Source organism: Scophthalmus maximus, chromosome 9, assembly GCF_022379125.1.
Source record: "Scophthalmus maximus strain ysfricsl-2021 chromosome 9, ASM2237912v1, whole genome shotgun sequence".
In the NCBI taxonomy this organism is placed as follows: domain Eukaryota; kingdom Metazoa; phylum Chordata; class Actinopteri; order Pleuronectiformes; family Scophthalmidae; genus Scophthalmus; species Scophthalmus maximus.
The window spans coordinates 22,627,839-22,648,423 of record NC_061523.1 but is presented as its reverse complement, the minus strand read 5'-3'; the positions used below and the strand labels follow the sequence as shown (position 1 = coordinate 22,648,423).

Sequence of the window (20,585 nt, the reverse complement as noted above, 5' to 3'; positions counted from 1 at the left end):
TGTGTGTGTGTGTGTGTGTGTGTGTGTGTGTTATATTCTCGTCTTGAGGTTTTGGACCCTGACTGTGCGATTTGCTCGTTGACCATCGTTTACACGCATGCATTTTTCTATCCGCGAGCCACAGATCATGAGTGATCGGCAGCAGAACCCCGCTCACATCCACTGTTTGCCGGAGCTGCGGTCCGACTGAACTCGAGCGTGATGAAAGGAGCGGCGGCCACACGAAGGCGGAACCGAAACTTTCCCCCCTCATGGAACGAGGCCGTGCAGCATGGGATATGAAATGCGACGGGCATAAGACCTCAGTATCTTTATTTTCCATCCATCCCATTATCTATGCCGCTTCATCTTTTTAACGGTGGTGGGGGGGTGGAGCCAATCCCAGCTGACATTGGGCAAGAGGCGGGGTCACCCTGGACATGTCGCCAACCTATCCCAGTGCCAACAACCATTCACACTCACACCTATGGTTTAATTTATAGTCTCCAATCAACCTAACCCCAATCGGCATGTCTTTGTGGGAGGAAGCTGGAGAACCTGGAGAGAACCCACGTATATGCAGGGATAACATGTAAAACTGCACACAGAAAGGCCCTGGAGTGTTCAAACCGGGAAGCGAACCAAGATTAGATGACCACTGCACCACCGTGAAGCCCTAATCTCTATTTTTCAAAACATAATTACACAGTGCTTTGCAGGAGACAATAAAAAAAGACATGCTAAATGAGAGAAATGCTCAAAATCGTAATCCTCTAATGCATCTAATATTCTTTTCTGAACAGCTCTGCCTTTGTGGGTTTACAGCCGTTAGGTTTGCAGCTGCAGGGTCAGGAAGACAAATCTGAATCTGACGACATGACAACAGCTTAGGATCGATTGACATTTTCCTGGTTCAGTTTAAAACGGATATAGATTCAGTCTGATTGACATCATGTCAACCCAGTAGGTCTGAGTGAACGTGGTCCCGACTGATTCTGGATCTCCAGATTCCGGTCCTGACCGAATTTGATTGTTGTTGATATTTTGATAATTGATGGTTTGAAGACTTTTTTACCAACTGCAGCACCTTTAGGAATCTTCAGATCCACCTACCTGCTTGTTCCGGTGCTTATCAGACTGAGTTTGTTTACATTATGACAGAAATGTAGAGGTTCTGTTTAAAAGTTTTCACTGTCTAATGTAGAAAAGTCTACGTTGACGCTTGAACTTTTGGTATGTTTTGACAACCTTCATCCCATTTTCAACTGAGCAAACTGAATCTGTTTCCTGAGGGCTGTGTGATATTAAAATACTGATACTCAGGATGAACTGTCAAGTAGATTCTGGGTATCGCCAAGTACTTCCCAAACGTATTCGGTTCCGATTCACGCCGCACCAAATTCCATTTGTTTGTGCTTATTGTGATTCGATTAGCTTTAATATCTGCTCCGTTTCAGCTACAATAGCAATTTTCGCTCGAGCGGGAAAGAGATTCTTGAGAGAACGAAGGCTTGTACAAATTGTACAAGGAACACTGCCTCTGCCGTGAGGCTTGGCCGTGCTTTCGGTGGAGCGGCTCCCGCCAGGTTACATGTCTCTCGCACGGCCCGGGCCTTCTCACGCAAAGAGGTCCGGACGCAGAACAGAGAGACAGAGTTACAGAGCTTCACGCATCCACGGGGGGGAGAAAGGTAGTGTGCAATGTAGTAAAGGTTGGATTTTAAGAACTGATAACTGGTCATTCTAATAAAGATAGATTGTTGAAGTTTTTCTCTTCTCATCTCAATCTGTGAATCTATTCTTTTAAAGATAAATTTACTCATCTGTTGTTTTTAGGTTACTTTAAGCTCCACTCAAAAAAGTGTTTTTCTTCTGTGTCTGTCCCATAAAATGTCTGACGTTGACTAAAGGGACTTGTATCTAGTGTTTTCACATTACACAACTGGAGGAAGAGATTTCTGTTTCACTTCGCTGCAATTTAAAATTCAAACGAATCCTGTTCAAGCTAGATATGGTACGTCACAAATACCGTAAACCGATCGCTATTGGAACGAGACAAAGAAACTGGAAACTTCCAGTGCAGCAGGGGCAGCGAATCACGAGAGGACGGCAGGTGTGTCGGCAGACGGTCAGCGTTAGCATTAGCAGTTAGCCTCCATGAGAGGAGGGCAGGTGTGTCGGCAGACAGTCAGCATTAGCATTAGCAGTTAGCATACACGAGAGGACGGCGGGTGTGTCAGCAGACAGTTAGCGCTAGCATTAGCAGTTAGCATCCACGAGAGGACGGCAGGTGTGTCAGCAGACAGTTAGCGCTAGCATTAGCAGTTAGCATCCACGAGAGGACGGCGGGTGTGTGAGCAGACAGTTAGCGTTAGCATTAGCAGCTGGTAAAAGTTTTATGGCTGACTCTCCGATGTTGCCTCTAGCCGTCTTGCCGCGCAACATTCTTCCAGCAGTCACAAATACAGAAAACCAATCGCTATTGGAACAAGACAAAGAAACCGGAAAGCCGTGGTGGGCGGGGCCTGTGTTATTTGCATATCATGAATATTCATAGTTTCGGAATTCCCCAGTGAGCGAGAGAGAGTGGATGGTTTCCAGCCACATTTCAGAGTGTTTTTAAAAACTTCAGGCATAGCAGGTTATTTTGATATACTTTAAAACGTGACTGGACGGGTTCTTTAAATGAAACCTGTTTAGTTTCAAAACAGTATTTAAAGTTTTGCTGCAACAAAAGTGCAAGATGGAAGTTTAAGTGAATCCATCCTGCTGCAGTTATTCCCACTGGGTGCACTTGAACGAAACAGTGTGTGTGAGTGTTAGTCACCAAAGTCATTAAACCAAAGTCGGTGTAAACAATATCGACATCTGCTTTTGTCAAAGCAAAAAAAACGAAAGAAACTGGGGGGGGGGGGGGGCAGCTGGGAGAATCCGACTCTCTCCCACCGGAGTGACGGTTCTTCTGCCAGTCGACCAAACGCAGCGACTTTAACTGGGACTTTTCAAGTCAGCGGCAGCAACTCCTCGTATTAGAAAACAAAAGCAGAAATTGCTGAAGCGGCAGGATGTCACACCGGGGATCAGGACCAGATGCGGAGCCTGGCGGCGCTCGGCGGCGGCGATGACACTCGAGCCAGCGACTCTCTCGGCGACGGCGTTTCGTCTGTTCAGCGTCTATCGAACACTTTCTGCAAAACGTCGTCATGCCAATGGCGACCGAATGCCTTGAGTTTAATCCAAGACCCTCAGTGCTGGAGGGGGAAACCACAGAGTTTTCACAGTCGAAGAGGAAGATAGGGCAGTTTTCCCAGGGACGAGACAGTCATCGTCTTCCTCACACACACGTCTTTCCCTTTTTATTTCCCAACAGCTCCAGCTCCTCGTCAAAGCTTTCATGTGTGTTGAAAGGCACCGGCTGGCTGCGGTACACACGGCATTAGAGAACACTTCTGGACGGACGAGGCCTCGCAGCTTTGATGCAGATGTGGGACGGTCGGGTAGTGCCCCCTCCCCTCCCCTCCCCTCCCATCCCATCCCATCCCCTCAGATCGGGGGGGGCGATAATTTGTGGAGTGTTAATGTTGTCTCGCATGTTGAGCCTTCAGCGGACGAGGCGATGATTTGTCCGTCAGGCTGCGCTCACACACACGCGAGGACTCGGCCAATGAGAGGAGACGTATCGAGCGGTCTTGAGGGTAGATACTGTATATACAGAGGAGGAGGGGGGGGCGGTACTGTAACCGTGGTCACACGAGGCTTTAATGGAGGGTAATGTGCAACATGTTTATTAATGTTTGACAGAGTGCGGAGAAGCATCCGCACGTCGGGATGTGGACTGTGACCTGGATTAAGGTCGGAAAGTTTGGAAGCGAAATGATTTCCTTTTTTTTTGTGTGTGACACATTCTACACGTAGAGATCAATTTACTCATCACGAGGAGCAGCGGCGGTTTATCTTGAATTTCTGACATGATAGACTTGGGGCTCATGGAGTTTGCAAGATGAGGGCACGGAACAGAGGAAGGTGTGGTTTCCGTTGAGTTGCATTGTGGGAAATGGAGGAGCCGCTGTTCACGAGCTTCACTCACTTGAGGGATGGATATGAAAGTTCAGAATATCTCTGCTGCATTTTGATTTTGACACAAGTGCAACTCACGGCCTCTTAAAGATGAAGATGCTGAGACTGTTACACGAGAAAAATGTTTTTTTGGGGTCTCGAGTCCGTTCATTTTTCACCCACAGAAAACAAAGTAAACTCTCTCAACCCAAATTACTGATGTTTTACGTTAGTGTATTTTTTCTTCTTCGTATGTTTAGCGTCACTTTTAAATCAACATCAGCACCAGATGTGCATCGTCCACAGAACATCGACAGAACATCGACAGTCCTGCGACGGCCGAGCATCAAGCTCCGGATTGAGACCAAGTCCAACAGTCAAAAGCTCCAGAGCGAGTGAGTCAGTGGACCGGGCGTCGACATTGTTCCGTGGCTGTTACCAAGGATGAAGAAACAAAACAAGAGAAGCTCGTTCAAAGTCGTTCATCAAGCAGAAATACCAAACATCTACTGGCTGTGGCTTCTGTAACTCCCGCTCTGTCATTTAACATCATTGTAAACGTAGCACGCTGGGTGTTTAGCAGCGTTGGTCGGAGAGAACGAGCAGTTTGACGGAATTCATCGCGCCTTTTCAACCGTTGCAGATTAGCACTTCGTAGCAGAGACTCATTCGTTGTCGACCGAACCTAAACAGGAAGTTACTCAACTGTGTCCCGCAGTGACACGACACAGCGCGTGAATCCCGACAGTAAATAGACGGACACGTGGTGAAGACGTTCCCTTCAGATGGTCCTGGGGCACTTTAACTCTCCGAAACCGGGTCAAACCGCTGTGGCCTAGCGGAACGCGTCAGCTGCGAAGGATTCAATAGATCAGGGGCTCCCACCACTGACGGAGGACGCAGGTCCGGCGTCACACTTCTGAACCTTTGGGTGTTCTCTAAACTTCAATGTTTGATTTTGCAACGGTGCTCATCCTCGTCCTCGTCGTCTCTCGCATCGCCGCAGTCCAATCAGATGGGACCAACGAAATGAGAGGAAGAGTGACGGGTGTGTGTGTGTGTGTGTGTGTGTTTTTGTTTCAACGCGGCTTTAATCACGGGTCATTTGCGAGAAACTGGGCAGAGGCGCAGTCGCTGGCGTGATTACGCCGAAGCTCGGAATAATCAATCTTCATGAACAGGCGTCGGGGAGGAGGAACCGCGTGTTTCGTGGAGGTCGATCGCCGCCCAGTGCCACAATCTTCCAGGAATACAGGGGGGACTTTTGAGTCAACACGGGAATCGTCCTTAATGGGAATTATGTTTTGATGACATTTGTGGATTCAACGGAGAAAAGTTAAAGGCGGGGGGGGGGGGGGGGGGACCCACTGTTCCGATCTGAGCTTCACATCTTGGTGATTTCTATACGAGGCTCACACACGCGATTACTCTGCTGCAACACAAACGACCTGCCGCTCACCGAAACAACAATCAACAGGAATAAACCCACGCTGCGTTGTTCACACTAAGAATATTCATATTGCAATTACTCCTTAAGCCCATCGCGAGCTCCTCCGCCGTTCGATGAAGTCCAGCAGTCGTCTGGATTACGTCCAGAAACAGCGCTTGTGGGAAGAAGGGAACACAACTCCCCAACACCACCACCATGCGCCCCCCCCCCCCCCCCCCCCCCCCCCGTCACTCTTCGCCGGGTTCACGGCTCCCTGCGTTTTTCTCTCTCGTGGCCTCTCTCCCTCTCGCTCTCCGCGATGACGGAGAAGATAAGCATGTTGCATACCGACTCACTGAGCTATGACACACGAAAAAGGGAACGGGTTCTGCTCAATAAGCCAGATGTAAATAATTGCGGAGAAGCAATATAGGGCCCGAGCGTTGCCCGACTCCGCTTGATGTTTTGCTTGGCCGTTGAGCGAGGTGGCTCGGTTTCACCCGGGACCCGGAATGCCTTTTTTTTTTTTTTTTGGAAATTGTAATGCTCCGACTCGGTTTTATTCAAAGACGGCAGAGTGAGAGTGAGCACTGAATATGGAAATACCTTTTCCACACAAGTGCTTCGGGAGAAAAAGAGGTAAACTGAGCCTGAAGGTGACTATTCCTTTTTAAAGTAGCCGACGCTGACGAGTACACGACTCTGGATGAGTTGCTTTACCCCCCACCCAGAGGAAAAGAGAGTCTCTAAAGCAGACTTTTAAATAAATACTTTTTTTTTTTATTCTGTTATTGGCTTTTTACAGGTACAAAGCATACAGCATGTTATAGTTTTATCAAAAAAGTGGAAAATACTGATGTTACATATGTAACAAAATGTAAAAAATAAGTCTTCAGTCTTACTTTCCCCGAAAGTAAGAAAACAAACGTACACACATTTCAGCATATGAAAATATCCATAAAAACACAGCTTAAGTAATTTAAGTTAATAAACAGTACAAAAACAAAAATGTAGAAACCATACATGGACGACCAATACGACGGATGACTCCATGATTTCTCATGAAATTTTAAAAATAAAATGTACACAAGTTTCATAGTGTTTTTAGTTGGGGTCACGTTTATACGATCATCATCATCATACATCATCAACATTATCATCATCATCATCATCATCATCATTGTCGTCGTCGGGAAGAAAAAAAACAACACTTGGCTTGTCAGAAAATGCAAATGCGTGACAGACAACACTTACAGCCCACCGCCCACAAACCCCTTCCCAAAGATAGATGAAAACAAGACTCCTCTCCGACTGAAACTTAGGCCGGAGAAGTCCCCCCCCCACCCCCACCCCCACCCCCAAGAACTGAAATCCTCAAATGTCTGTAAGGCAGGAGACGTAATTGATCCCCACTCTTGGAGCATTTAGCCAGTCTTCTGTGAGAAAACACGCCGGGGGCACGGACACAGTCCGGAGGGAAACGGGGTCGTAACACCGGCGAGGGTCTGCGAATCCCGGGGCGACATCGGGAAAAAAATGAGCCCTAAAACAAAAAGACAGACACCGGGGGTCGTTTGCTTTCACGGCCCCGTTGGAATTTTTTCTCTTCCCTGCGAGTGTTAACGTTATCGACCCTCCTCATCTCTCAGCTGTGAATGTGACAGGTGTTTTTTAAATTTTGCGGGGGGGGGCAATATCGGTTAATACGGAACAGAAAAATGTTTGATCAAGATAAAACGTGAGCGGAGCTTTGCAGTCGCTAAATTGAATTCAGACGGGGATTTCTTGCTTCTCTCTCTCTCTTTTTTTTTTGCGGCGTCAATGGATTTCGTTGTAATGAGGCTCCGGAGAGATGAACGCACGGTTGTTCAGTCGAAGTTCGGAACCTAAGGAAAAAGACTGGTAAACTGTTCCAAGGCGGCCGATGACAAAGTCTGTCACGATACAGGTGCCATTTTTTTCTGCCTTACTGCATTGAAAGTCGTCTTATTATTTATGAATTATGTAAGAAACACATGGAGTCCAATGCTCTCTTGAAATATACAGTCTTCCTTTTCTTTTCTTTTTTAAATGGAGAACATCACCATATTCTACAACATCATAATAAATACAGTCTCATACATATTGCTCGGCTTCTCCTTCGTTTAGAATGGTCACCGAACCGTCCCCACTGTTCATTTCAATGTCTTTCGCCGCCGCGTTCTCGGGCAGCAGGGCTAAGTCCTTGAACACGTCGACGTAATGTCCGAAGCCGGGGCCCCAGTTCAACAGATTGTCCCAGTTGAAGCCCCCGGCTGGCTGGCCCAGTTTGTGGGGCAGGGTGTAGTGCTGGTCGCCGGGGGGCATCTGGGAAACACCGGGCCCTCCCTCTGCCCGCCGACTCGAGTAACGCCTCTGCTTGAGGCGCCCGCCGTAGTCCTCGTCGTCGGCGTCCGACTCGTTGACTTGCGAGAGCTTGGGCACGCGGGAGCTGTACGCGGCCGGTTTGTCCCGGTCGTACTCCATCTCCGAGCAGGTGAAGGAGTCGTGAGAGTCACTTTCCGAAGAGGACTCCGGGGCCGGGATGCCGTCTGCGGGGTTGCGGACCCGCGACAGAGGCCGGCGGCAGTCCTCCTCGGAGCTGGAGCGCCCGTGGTCGGCGCTGCAGATGCTGGGGTTGCGCGGGCGCGGCGTGTTCAGCCGCTCCACCTCCTCAATGGACAGCCCCACGGGAGGCCCCGTCTCCAGCGGGATCTGCTCGATCGGCTGCTTCAGCCGACTGCCGGGCCTGGAGGTGTGGCCGTGGCTGGCCATGGTCTGCGGACTCTTGCTGCGCCTCCCCAGCCGGGTGGCGTAGTTGAACATGGGCGGTGGCTGGCACATGTCGTTGTGCAAGTCGAGCGGGCTGCCGTCGCGGCGAGCCAGGTTGAGTTCCCTGGTCGGAGTGTTGCGGTAAAAGGACGAGGGCTTGGTGAACGGGGCGGGGGAGTGTCTGGACAGCGGGTTGGGGGTGGGGCAGGCTGAGTGGGAGTGGCTGAGAGGCGTGGATCTCAGCGCCTGCGTGTACTGAGGCTGGTAGTTGTAGCTCGTCGCTCCGAGCGGCAGGGGCGACTGTCTGGCGAAGCCCAGTGGGCTGTGTCTCTGTATGGAGAACTTGGGCGTGTGGCTACGGAACTGTTTGTAGTGCTGGATGATGTCTGCGTCCGAGGGGGCGATGCTGCTGGCGTTGTCGATGTCGTAGTGTTCAATATCCGCCTCCGGGCCGTTGCAGGGGGCGCAGGGGGCACTGGGGACGGTCTCATTGTTGTGGGGAATGTCTGTCTCATCGTAGATGAGGTAAGGGTTCTCCCTCTCGATGATGTCCGGTTTGGGGTTCCCTTCCGGTTGCTTCCGTACCGTCATGTCGTCTCCGTACGGCGGGATGTTATCGGGGTCGTCGAACGCCACGTTCTCGCTGCCCTTCTTCTTCTTTTTCTTCTTCTCCTTGGGCTTCTTCTCCTTTGGCTCCTTTGGCACTTTGGTCTTGTTGCGGCCCCTGCAGTGGTTGCACAGGATCAGGCCGAGGACCACGAAGGCGAGCACGGTGGCGCAGCTGCCGACGATGGCTGGCACCGCCCAGATGGGGAGGACCATCGTCTCCGCCGTGGGGCTGGGGCTGCACACGAACCCGCCGTTGTTGGCTGTTTTGCAGACGGTGCCCTGAGGACACTGGACGCCCAGACAGGCCACCAAGGTCTCGCACGTCTTTCCCGTGTAGAACTCGGAGCAGACGCAGGTGAATCCTGCGCGGGCGTCCGGCACACAGCTGCCTTGGTTCTGGCAGGGATTGGAGGCACAGTCGCCCGGAGGGACACACTGGTACGTGTACCACTGGTTGACGCACATCAGGCCGTCCCAGCACGGACTGCTCTGACAGAGGTTGGGACCCCTGCAGCCGATCTTGACTGACGAGCTGGTCTTGGTTAAGGTGACGAGGCCGTGCTCCCCGGTGAACGGCAGGTTCTCCCGGTTGTACCTCACGTAGGCCAAGCAGCCGTCGAAACCTGCAAGCCAACGAGAGCGAGAACGGGATCAGACGAATGAGAAACAGCCAACAGCAGCTAACAAGGACATAACGGTGGCCTGGAGGGGGGGGGGGGGGGTCATTTCCAATTGATTGGTTTTCAAAATGTCTGCCAAGGCTGGATGGCTTCCTTGAAAATAACAGGAACTGGGAGTTATAATCAGCGCTAAAGGAATTTTGTTTAGACGGGTAATTGGTTCAAGCCTAGGATGAAAAAAAAAAGAGAGAAATTTTAGAGAGAAAGCACATCCTCAAAAACAATGTAAAAAAAAAAATATCATGGGCCGAATGTATCACCGGCCAATTTGAGAGTAGCGATATGATTTTTTTTTACTAAAACAGAGACTCCATCGTCAGTGCCATTATAGCTTCAAGACATACATCTGGGTTGGATGAACGTCTCTGTGTCTAATTCAATCTTTCGCTCTGTGTGTATTGCCTCACAGCGCTGCCTCACCGATGTAAATAGATTTTATTGAATTTATCCCGGCGCAAATTAAATCCATTTGTGTCTTTTCATTAGCTCTCGAAAAAGTGAGTACACGGGAGAAACACGGGCTGTTGGTGAACATGGCGGTCCGCCACGGGTCTGCGTGCTCGGGGAATATATGTTTGTTTAGAAATATATGCGCTGGTTCCTCGTGTAAAAAAGAGGTCAAGCAATAATTCAGATTGTTCATTTTTACCATATTAGTCCACAGTATCAGGTTCAGTTATTCCCCTCCCCAGAAATGTTTCTGTTTTATGACCTCCCCGTGGAAACTTGTCTCCTTTCACCTTTCTGCAAACTCTCCCCAACCCCGCGCTTCAGGACGTCTCGTCTGTGATTTAAGTCTAAACAATGACGGGACTCGATGGAAACGAGACAAAAACACCCCAAAAAAAGTCGGGTCAAATTGAATTAACGTGTCCTATCTCGCGCATAAAATGATAATCCGATAAGAGGAAAGATGTATTCAACTACTGTAAATTCATAGCAGGTGAAATCTCAGCGGTGTCAGACGGACACAGAGTTCAGGGCCAGTTTGATGGAGTCTCGTTGGACGGACACCAAATGAAAGAGGGGGTTGGCGGTTTAAGCAGCAGACTATTAATTTGTTAGGGGGGAAAAAAAGTTCTCCTGGATTTATATGGGTCTCACCGGATGGTGAGTGCTGCGTCTCACAGGTGCACTGTACGTGCGTGTGAAAACACGGCCGCGTCGGTAAATTCACAGTGGGTTCAGAAAAAAACAGAGAGTGGGCGAGTTTCTTGGTCCGAAGCCAGTTTTTTGAGAACTTCAGCATGTGTGCGTGTGCGTGTGTCTGACACGTCACGTAAATACACATCACTGTGTGTACGTTCAAAAGGGGGATTCCTACGGGAGAGTATTAGGGTCAGGCATAAGAGAAAAAATTAGATTTTTTTTATTTATTCAACATTTGGAGACTTAAGTCGAAATGTCCAGAATAAAGTTGAAATGTCCCTAAACGTCCGTGTTGTGGTTCCAGTTCAGCTGTCACACATCCACGTTAACTACGTTAGCGAAGCTAGCTTCGCTAACTGGACGCCTCTCGAAATTCGTTGAGGTTTTTTTTTTGCGACCGAACCTTATCGTGTCAGGACACACGTCGACGTTCATGTTGCAAACACCCGTTGTCACCGCATCGTTTCTTCCAGATTCAGCCTGTCAATAATACTATCGCAACTCAAGAACTTAGGTTAGCAGCTAGCGTTAGCTTAGACAAAAACGGCCTCCAAAACATCAACATCCGGTTGTTGATGAAAAGTGCTTCCGGGTCACAGTTTACGACTTTGTTCTCGACATTTCCACTTTATTCTCGAAATGCAATTTAAGAAAAGAAATCTCCCTCCCCTCATTTTTGTTCTTTTGCCTGGCCCTAATGCTCCTCCGTACATTCCTGTCATAATTCTGGAGGGAGCACATCTCCAAACTAAGACCTTCATTGACCTTAAATATGACAAATCTCTTGTCCAAACATTGCAGAAGATCCTAGTAGATGTTTAGATCATCATTAGACGCTCATACTGTCCGATGGAGCCCATGACAGTGAAGCTCTTTACGGCTGCATCACTGATAGCAGCTCCTTAAAGTGGGAACACCAACACCCAACTCCCACCACATACATTACATAGAAAAATGACATGATGTGCATAATTAGATCTCAGCAAATAAATTATTTGGATGGTGAATATCGCTCTTATGAAATCTCTGTGTCTGGGGCAGATGGGGGATTAAGGGGCTCGCTCATTACCTCAGTTGAGGTAATAAGGGAGTGGAAAAACTACTCTTTCACCTCCGCCTGCCAAGATTTATCCTCCCAGTCTGGGATCGCACTGGCGATCTTCCAGTCACAAGCCAGAAAATAGCTTGTGGACAGAAAACACCTTCCGGCCTCACCTGCCGCAGTCTTCTGCTGGGCGGGCCCGGGCGGGATCCCTCCGAGGGAGAAGGTCAAGACGCCGAGACCCCCGAAGTCCTGCGTGGCGTGCTGGATGACCCTGGGGTGGCCGCCGTCCACCTGCAGCACGGTGGCGGAGCCGTTCTTGAGCAGCTGGAGCGTGTGCCACTGGCCGTCCGACAGCACGGCGTCGCCCACGGTGCGCTCCACCTTGCCACCGACGCCCGCGTCCGAGATGTAGTGGATGTTGCCGTTCCTCAGCTGTGGGGAAAAGGAACAGAGAGCATATATTACGACGTGAAAAGGATAAACACAAGCAGTCGACACGGGGAAATGGGAATACTGTTAGCTTTATGCGGGTATTAAGATAGATCGGTACTTTATTGATCCCAAGCCACGAAATTTTGGAAACATAGGTCCCGTACCGGGCGAACCAGGAATCCTAACTGCTAGACCATATAGGACTATAGGTAATAATTTGGACATTAACATAAAAGTATTTTGACCTGATGATGGTGCTATATAAAAATTTAAGGGATCAAAGTGTTCATAAAAGTCAGAAAAATTCATCCTCTGGGGACCATGATGTTTTTTTTTTGTAGTTTTTTTTACAGTAACCCATCCATTAGTTTGATCGTAAAGTTGTAGTGTACTGCCTCTATGATAAACGACAAATTAATCATCATACCATAGATCAGAAATGGTTTCATGCAAGTATTGAGATGGAGATTATTGATCCCAAGGTGGGAAATTCTGGAAACATATAGTTCCCATAACGGGAGTCAAACCCAGGCCGGCTGGGTGAAATCCAGGAATCCTAACTGCTGGGACAGATGATTCATTGAACAGACAAACTATTTTGACCTGATGATGCCGCCATATCAAAATTTAAGGTATCAAAGCTTTAATAATTCATCCTCTGGTGGGGGCATGGTTGACAATAACAGCTAAAGTGAGGAGTTCATCCTCTCGGGACCATGAATTTCACAGTAATCCATCCATTGGTTTGAGCGTAAAAGTATTAGTTGCATCTGCCTCTATGCTAATAGAATATTTAATCAGCAGATCATAGATCAGATATGACTTGACAGACTGGGTAAGACATTTAATCATAAATCTCCAATTCTTCATTTCAAGCGGATGATAAAAAAAAAAAATCTTTGAGGACAGTCAACACAAACTGGGGTTTTAAAAAAAAAAATGCATTCTGATTAATGCACTCTTTATCATGTCGGCATCAACGACAAGTGACAAGAGGAGGTCGTCACTCGCTCTCCACAAAACTAGCGCCGCCTCCACTTGAGGTCAGAAACAACAAATGCAGCTCGCTGATCGTAAATCTTTTTTCCTCCCCAGCGGGAAAACGCACTCGCACTTAATCATGTTCTCACAACTTTTCCTGCGCAGCGTTATTTCAGCCAGATGATGATGATGATGATGATGATGATGATGATGATGACAATTTTGCCAACAACAAATTCAAAAGGAAAAAATAAACACGTCCGTTCAAAAACACCCACCGGAGACGACGCTTTTCCCAGATAGAGGGAGGACATGAATGCACCTTTTAAAGAAATGAATCAAGCTCACTTTGGCACGGGCAACACAAATTTGCGGTGTACACTGCGTATGATAATCTCATGTGTGTGTGTGTGTGTGTGTGTGTGTGTGCGTGCTCCCCACACCAATGGAAAAGTAATCCCATCCCCTCCCTCTTCGAAGACCCCCCCGAAAATCAGCAGTGATAAGTAGCTTCCGGAAGAAATGATTTAAGATGGGGAAAGCAGAAAGTCCCCCATGCCAAAGAGCACCGAGTGCTCTGAACCTGGAAAACCAATCACGGAGTTTATCTGTTAAACATCTTGTTTTTTTTTTTTGTTTTATACATCTCGGTATATGTAGTCCTCCCTCTCGACACACAGTATGTACACATGCATACCGCATTCCCCCCGCCGCTCAACTGCGAAGCTCTTAAAAATAGCCCCCCTTTCGCTCGACTCTTTGGGAAGCGGCGATGGTGATTTGACGAGCGACAGAAGCTGCACGGCGTTGGGAAACAAACGAAATAGAACAAAAATCATAAGAGAGAACGGCAACAAAAAAAAAGAGAAAGAAAAGGGTCTGTTGGTGGTGAGAGAGGATGAATGAGCCCGCAGGCCTCTTTGGGCCGCTGCCCGGGATCAGTCAGGACGGGCGAGGGGGTTGTTGAACAGGGATGAGAGGAGAAGAGAGAGGAATGGGCCTATGGGGAGGCGGATGATTAAAAAAGACCCTTGTACTGTAAGTTTAGTGTACAGTTCGTAACCGAGAGGGAGTGTGCGGGGTGATGATTTGGGCGAGACGATGTCTGTAAGACGGCGCAGAGATATATCCCCGCATGCTTGTACTCCAATCCGTTACCACTTACACACATATGATATTAAACTAATGTGGGGACGGGCAAGATATTTTCCGGTGGGGATCTTTCGGTCACAAACCAACACACGCTCGTGGCTGCAGACGCGACACGTCGTCCGGCCGGAGCTCGGTCGTATGGCACGTTACGAATGAGCCGAGGCTGAGAAGTCATCGTGAGTCCGTTATTTCTTTTTCATCACATTACGCGTCTTCGAAAATCCGCGCCGTAGCTATTAGCTGATGCTGTAATTGATGCGGGTTGCTTTGCAAATGAGTTATTATAAGCATCAGGTACAAAGGTGCTATGGTTGTTCAGAAAGCAGCATCACTGACTTTGCGCCACTAAGTTAATTCAAAAAAGATGCTTTTTTCTCCAAGTTCATCCTGATCCTGAGGAAGAGCTGGTATGGAGCAATTATGGCTTGGAGTCCGTGTGCAGGCGTTGGCATCTTACAAACAGCTACATCCGTGGGTCTGCACCCCTTAATGTGAGACAGTTTCACAAATTTGGATGCACATCTGCCTCAAGACACAAATCACCTCTCATCAAATTCTCCGCACTCGGCTTAAAAAGACACATCATTTGCATTGCAAATTCCCGTTAGCTTCTCAAACAGGTGGCGAGACTTTTATTAACCTGGACTGAAAGAGGTCCTTCTCTGTAACAAGCTGTTATTAGAGAATAATTGGGCTTCTGTTTTCGTTTCCTTTTATCTATTTCTCCTGTAGGATGCTCCCCCATTCGTCGATCTGCTACCGTCGGCCATGTTAGGTGGTTGTTGTTGCTGTTGTGTGCCGATAATGCAAACTCCAGACTCCCCGTCGTGAACACCTGCGACAGTGCCGGGGCATCAGGCCAAGGCTTTTATTGTGAAAATCACTGCCCCTGACGCTGAGCTTCATTATCTGAATTCACTCAACAGTGTACGAGGGAAGTTTTCTGGTCTACGACTTTTCCATTATGCTGCTTTTGCAAATGCAATTTAGTGCGGTACAGTGTGTCCACCGTCCACACAAACAGGAGTATCAAATTTAATCGTGGCCTTTATTTTATGAATGTAATAGTATGTGTGTGATCTTGACTTCCTCTCTCTCTCGCTCTCTCTCACCTTCACCGTTGTGTAGTTGCTGCTCTCCTGCACGTGCAGCAGGGTGCCGCTCTTGCTGCGCGTCCTGAACTTGACCTCCAGGCTGCTGGGCCCGGCGGCGGCGGCGTCGGCGTCAGAGGAGGAGGACGCGCCCTGCAGCGCCCGTCGGAGCAGGACGTCGCGCTTCGGGCCCGGCTTCAGCGAGTAATCCAGCCGGCCGGTGCCGTCCAGGGACAGCGCGGTGTCCGCCGTGATGTCTGTGGGGGGGAGGAAGACGGAGAGAATGTATCCTCTCGAACCAGTTCCGACTCAGCACAAGGTTTTCGCAGGCAACTTCTTTCTCTTTTTTTGTTAAGTTGAAATATGAAATAGTTCCACTCTGCCGCTGGCGGACGGGAAATGAATTTCCCCCTAATCCGACTGCCATAACCACTGATCAGTCCTTGCGAAAATCTTTCTACGACTGAAAGATGAAGGTCAAGACCCCGGAACGGCCCGTGTGCCCTCGAGCAAGAAACTGAATTTGACACCTTCACTGCGACGTAGGCAAAGTGGGTCAGGAACTTTTAATGGCTTCACCCAAAAATACCACAAAGGCTGACGGCAAACAGAGTTCCCAGTTTTCTCACTAATAATCTCCATTGTGTCCAGTAATAATACGAAAGACTCAAGGGTAATGTCGAATTGATTATTGATTAACTGCTGGAGATCCTTAAACAGTAGCGACATGTTTCTGGCAGCGTCCTTCAGGTCTAAGTATGTTGTACATTTAAAAAACACACAAACGCTTTGGAACGAAGCTCAGACTGCGGCGGTGCGTGGCCTATATTCAGCTACACGGTGCAGTTTTTTTGACGACTCACCGGGGGGGGGGGAAGGATCATAAATAATCACGATAGAATAATTCTCAAGTAAGTGCAACATCAGCACTCGTTGCGGGGAGGCTTGAAAACGCGCGCGCACGCTTACATTTCTCGCAGAACTTGCCGGTGAACCCGTCCACGCACTGACACTGCTGCCAGGACCAGCGGTCCAGGCAGGTTCCCCCGTGTCTGCAGGGGCTGGCGGTGCAGGCGCCTTCCAGCCTCGGACATCTGCAGGCACAAGCACACAGACACACACAATCAGACGGTTTAGTTTGACAAGTCGGGCCGTACAGTCGGCGGCCGGGGGCGGGGGATGGGGGGGGGGGGGGGGGGGGGGGGGGGGCCGCAGATGAGCTGTGATTTCTCTCCCTGTGCAGCGATGCAAAAAACCCCATAAAGAACCCCGGAGAATTAGCATATTAAAAGATGTGTCCTCGCCTCACCATTCACCAGCGAGACATGAAAAGTAAGGGAGAAGAAAAAAATGGCTCCGCAAATTCTGCAGTTGGTTACCCCCTCGTGAAAAATCTGTATTTTCAAAAAAAAAAACAAAAAAAAAACCCCAACATCTTTTTAAAAACTCTCCGGAGGGTTTGGGAGTGTGAACAGATGTCCCACAGCGAGAGTCGAGGAGGTCAGAGAAGATGGACAGATGAGACGAGACGGGGGGAGGGGGAGGGCGGGTGAAGGAGGGGCGGGGCTGGGGGGGGGGGGGTTGGCCGACCTGTCAAGGATGCCACGCGATGCCAGCGCCTGACTGGGCTCCAGCGGGCGGCCGTTGACGGCCAACTCCATGATGCAGCCGACAAAGTCGTGGGTGGCGATCTGACCGCGGCGGTGAAGGACGGGTTCTATTGACCTGACGCCTCCCACCGAGAGCCTGTTGGGCTGCACGTCCAGGATCCTGCATGCACACACACACACACACACACACACACACACACACACACACACACACACACACACACACACACACACACACACACACACATCGACAGATGAACAGAAGCACACAAAGACGTGAGCAGGGGCGAAGACACAAAAGTACAAATTCATAGAAATCCAAATGCTCACAGATGCATTCAAGTATTCAGCGGCGGGCGCACACACACGCACACACACACACACACACACACACACACACACACACACACACACACACACACACACACACACACATTTACAACAGAAAGACACTGCGGGTCAGTGAGTTTCACAACAACATGGTCCCGGGACGATTACAGAATAAACCTTGTGCAGACCTTTCTGGCCCTTTTTCATCTGCTCAATCGATCTGTCTCCTTTACTGTCACTCAGACACACACACAGACACACACACGCTGAAACACACACACACACACACACACACACACACACACACAGTCTCAAGTTTTCACCCCGCAAGGCCTGGCTCAGAGCCGTCTGTGTGTTAAAGGCTGTGACCATCCGGTGATTTAATGAAGTTTTACATCATAAATTGTACATTTGCAACACATAACTTCATTTTGACCCATTTTTTGTGTGTAATATGATTGTCGAAAAATCTGCATAGGAATTTGTTTTTTCATCCAGACGCTTAACAAAAAGCAAGAGACAAAGACGCGAGACGCTTCCAAGACTGGAATCTGCGTCTGATTCTATAATGTGTCCTTTCATTCTATGTATATAATTTCATAGTTTAAGTGGAACAAACTGAAAAAGGAATCCACCCAGGGTGAACCTTGAAGGAAACCATTTTTCTTTTAGGGCTCAGAGTAAATTTCCATCTCATTGGATGAGTCAAACTTTAGTTGGAGGAGCCATCGCAAAAAAACCCCCCAACACTGGTTCCCAACCTGGGAGAAGAAAAGCAAAACACAGTTTGGTTCCAGCTGTCAGCCCCTGTCGACCCTGCGGACCGGTGACGTGCACCAGGTCGGACGCAGACAGCCTCCAAAAGTCCCTTTGTTTTCCACGTCGTACTAATGAGAATGACTGGGTGACGGTGATGGTACGTGTGTCGATCGCGAAAAATCACATCTCCACACCAGGTTTACGTATACCTGGTATGAAGGAAAATGTACTTTTGGAAAATGTATTTTTGCAATACATGGAAAATGTTCATCTAGTTTTTTTGGGGCCTTTTTTTTCTTCCAGAGCTTGGAACAGCAACTGTCAACAGTGTTTTTGAATGTGTACAGTTTGAATCATGGCGACGGCACAGTGTGTGTGTGTGTGTGTGTCCGTCCGTGTCCGTGTCCGTGTGTGTGTGTGTGTGTGTGTGTTCTTCTCACCAGTCGGTGTGGACTGCCACGTTGCTCACAGCGCAGTAACCTGGCTCCTGGTCTTCACCACACAGGTCCACGGTCAGGGACGCAGCCTGCACGACGGAGGAAACAAACACGCGTCCGATTAATCACGACGCCTCGGACTTTTAATGTTCTGGTATTTTTCTTTCAATTCTTTTAGGTCAGAAATACGGCACGACTGACGACAATAATCCCATTGGTTTGTGATGATTGGGAGATGTATCCTCGAGCGTACTAGCGCCACATTCTGGGCCCCCTCCACATGAGCAGTCCCTGTGGGCCCCCCGTCTGTTCTCTCTCTTTTCTCTTCTGGGACCCAGACGTGACTTCCTTGAGGGAAGACATGACGATGTCACCGGTGAGTAGATCAGCTGATCTCATGCCGAGTCGTGGTGGTAATGGGGGGAGGGGGAGCACCTCAGAGAACCTCCACTATTTTTTGAAATACACAGTTCAGTCTCTAAAGCAATGTACTGTATTCAGCCATTTTTTTTATTTATGTCATGACACTTATTACAAACAAAAAATCCCCTTTAATTCCAGCCCCGCCCCCCCAAGTGTTACGCCCCTGAGCACGGCTTAAATGTTGTACCTGGTTTAATCCGAGCAGAAAAACAAAAAGATTAAATTTGACAGGCTTCATGCGACGGCAGAAATGTCTAACTGTTCCTTTAAAACGTATTCAACATCTAATAAAGAGAGCGGCGCTCGCGTTGAACCCACTTCTGTGACTTCCCTCGATGAATAATCGACTGGGTGACAACGCGGGTCAACGCGGGCCGCGTCGCGCATTAACACATCTGCGTGTTAACGTCCTCTAACTGAGGTTTTCCACAGAACGATGATCAGATTTATTAAAAAGAAAGAAAGAAAAAATTCTAATAAAAGCCTTTTGTCTCCAACATGATTTTCTGCCCTAATGGAACTTGATTGTGTGCAGACCCTTGTCGATGACTGCGAGAGCGTGTCAGGCCACGAACGTCTTCTCATGGACTCCCGCTCCGCAGGGTTCTGGTGGTTCCGCCCACTCGTGGTTCTCACTCGAGTATTGAGTCATGTTCGACGGTTACTGCGAGTCCTGGCCACCGCAAGGCACGTAGGCCAATTATTTTTCATCATTCCCTTACACTGGCTGATGGGAGAGTGGCATGGAAATGCCATAGATTACAGCAAAAAAAACATTTCCTATTTCCCGTTAATGGCACCAAATCTTTTGCCCAGATGTCGGTTATTCCCTCCTCCCTCCTCCCTCCTCCCTCCCTCTCTTGCTGTCTGTGCCCTGAGCGCCTGAGAGTGAACGACCTTATGAGGAAGAAAAAGTCAAATGGGCTGGTGAGGAAACTGTCCGGAAAAAGTGTGTGAAAGTGTTGAAAAACCGGGGCGATCACGCTCCACCTCTCCTGGATCTTAAGTAAACACGGACCACACCGGCCCGGATCTCCTACACAAATCATCCAGGGGTAGGGCAGGGGGCAGGGGGAGCACGACCCCGCCAAGCACACACACACACACACACACGTACATACACCCACACGCACACAGAAACACACGCACATTTACAAATACACACACACATTTACACACACACACACACACACACACAAACACACACACACACCATTACATACACACACACACACACACACACATTTACACACACACACACACACACACACACACACACACACACACACACAGAAACACACGCACATTTACAAATACACACACACATTTACACACACACACACACACACACACACACACACACACACACACACACACCATTACATACACACAGAAACACACGCACATTTACAAGCACACACACACACACACACATACACATTTACACACACACACACTACACACACACACACACACACACACACACACACACACACACACACACACACACACACACTACAGTGACAACAATGAGTCGAGGGGAAAGCAGGACTCCTTCTTCCCGAACACGTGCGTGCCTCGGTCTGAGGCGCCGTTGAAAAACAAAAAGAGAATGTCAGAACCGGCATGAACA

At 48.8% G+C, this 20,585-nt stretch overlaps 1 protein-coding gene and 1 long non-coding RNA gene across 4 annotated transcripts in view; one reads left to right on the top strand and one right to left on the bottom strand.

Annotated features, from left to right (window-relative positions):
• Nucleotides 1-15,561, top strand: part of LOC118319372 — a 63,991-nt gene extending 48,430 nt beyond the window's left edge. Inside the window, exon 4 of one of the 3 annotated variants that reach the window (XR_004795971.2) lies at nt 15,431-15,561. This is a non-coding gene — a long non-coding RNA (uncharacterized LOC118319372). Of the gene's footprint in view, nt 1-124; nt 1,705-15,430 lie in introns of those variants that run through there. The other 2 variants (XR_004795972.2, XR_004795967.2) reach the window with 2 other exon arrangements.
• Nucleotides 6,222-20,585, bottom strand: part of LOC118319371 (protocadherin Fat 4) — a 106,050-nt gene continuing 91,686 nt past the window's right edge. Inside the window, exons 12-17 of the mRNA XM_035649729.2 lie at nt 18,533-18,618; nt 16,984-17,163; nt 16,363-16,487; nt 15,415-15,650; nt 11,908-12,169; nt 6,222-9,486 (exon numbers count right to left, since the gene is read on the bottom strand). Coding sequence (XP_035505622.2) covers nt 7,580-9,486; nt 11,908-12,169; nt 15,415-15,650; nt 16,363-16,487; nt 16,984-17,163; nt 18,533-18,618 — 2,796 coding nt within the window. The 3' untranslated portion in view covers nt 6,222-7,579. The remainder of the gene's footprint in view (nt 9,487-11,907; nt 12,170-15,414; nt 15,651-16,362; nt 16,488-16,983; nt 17,164-18,532; nt 18,619-20,585) is intronic.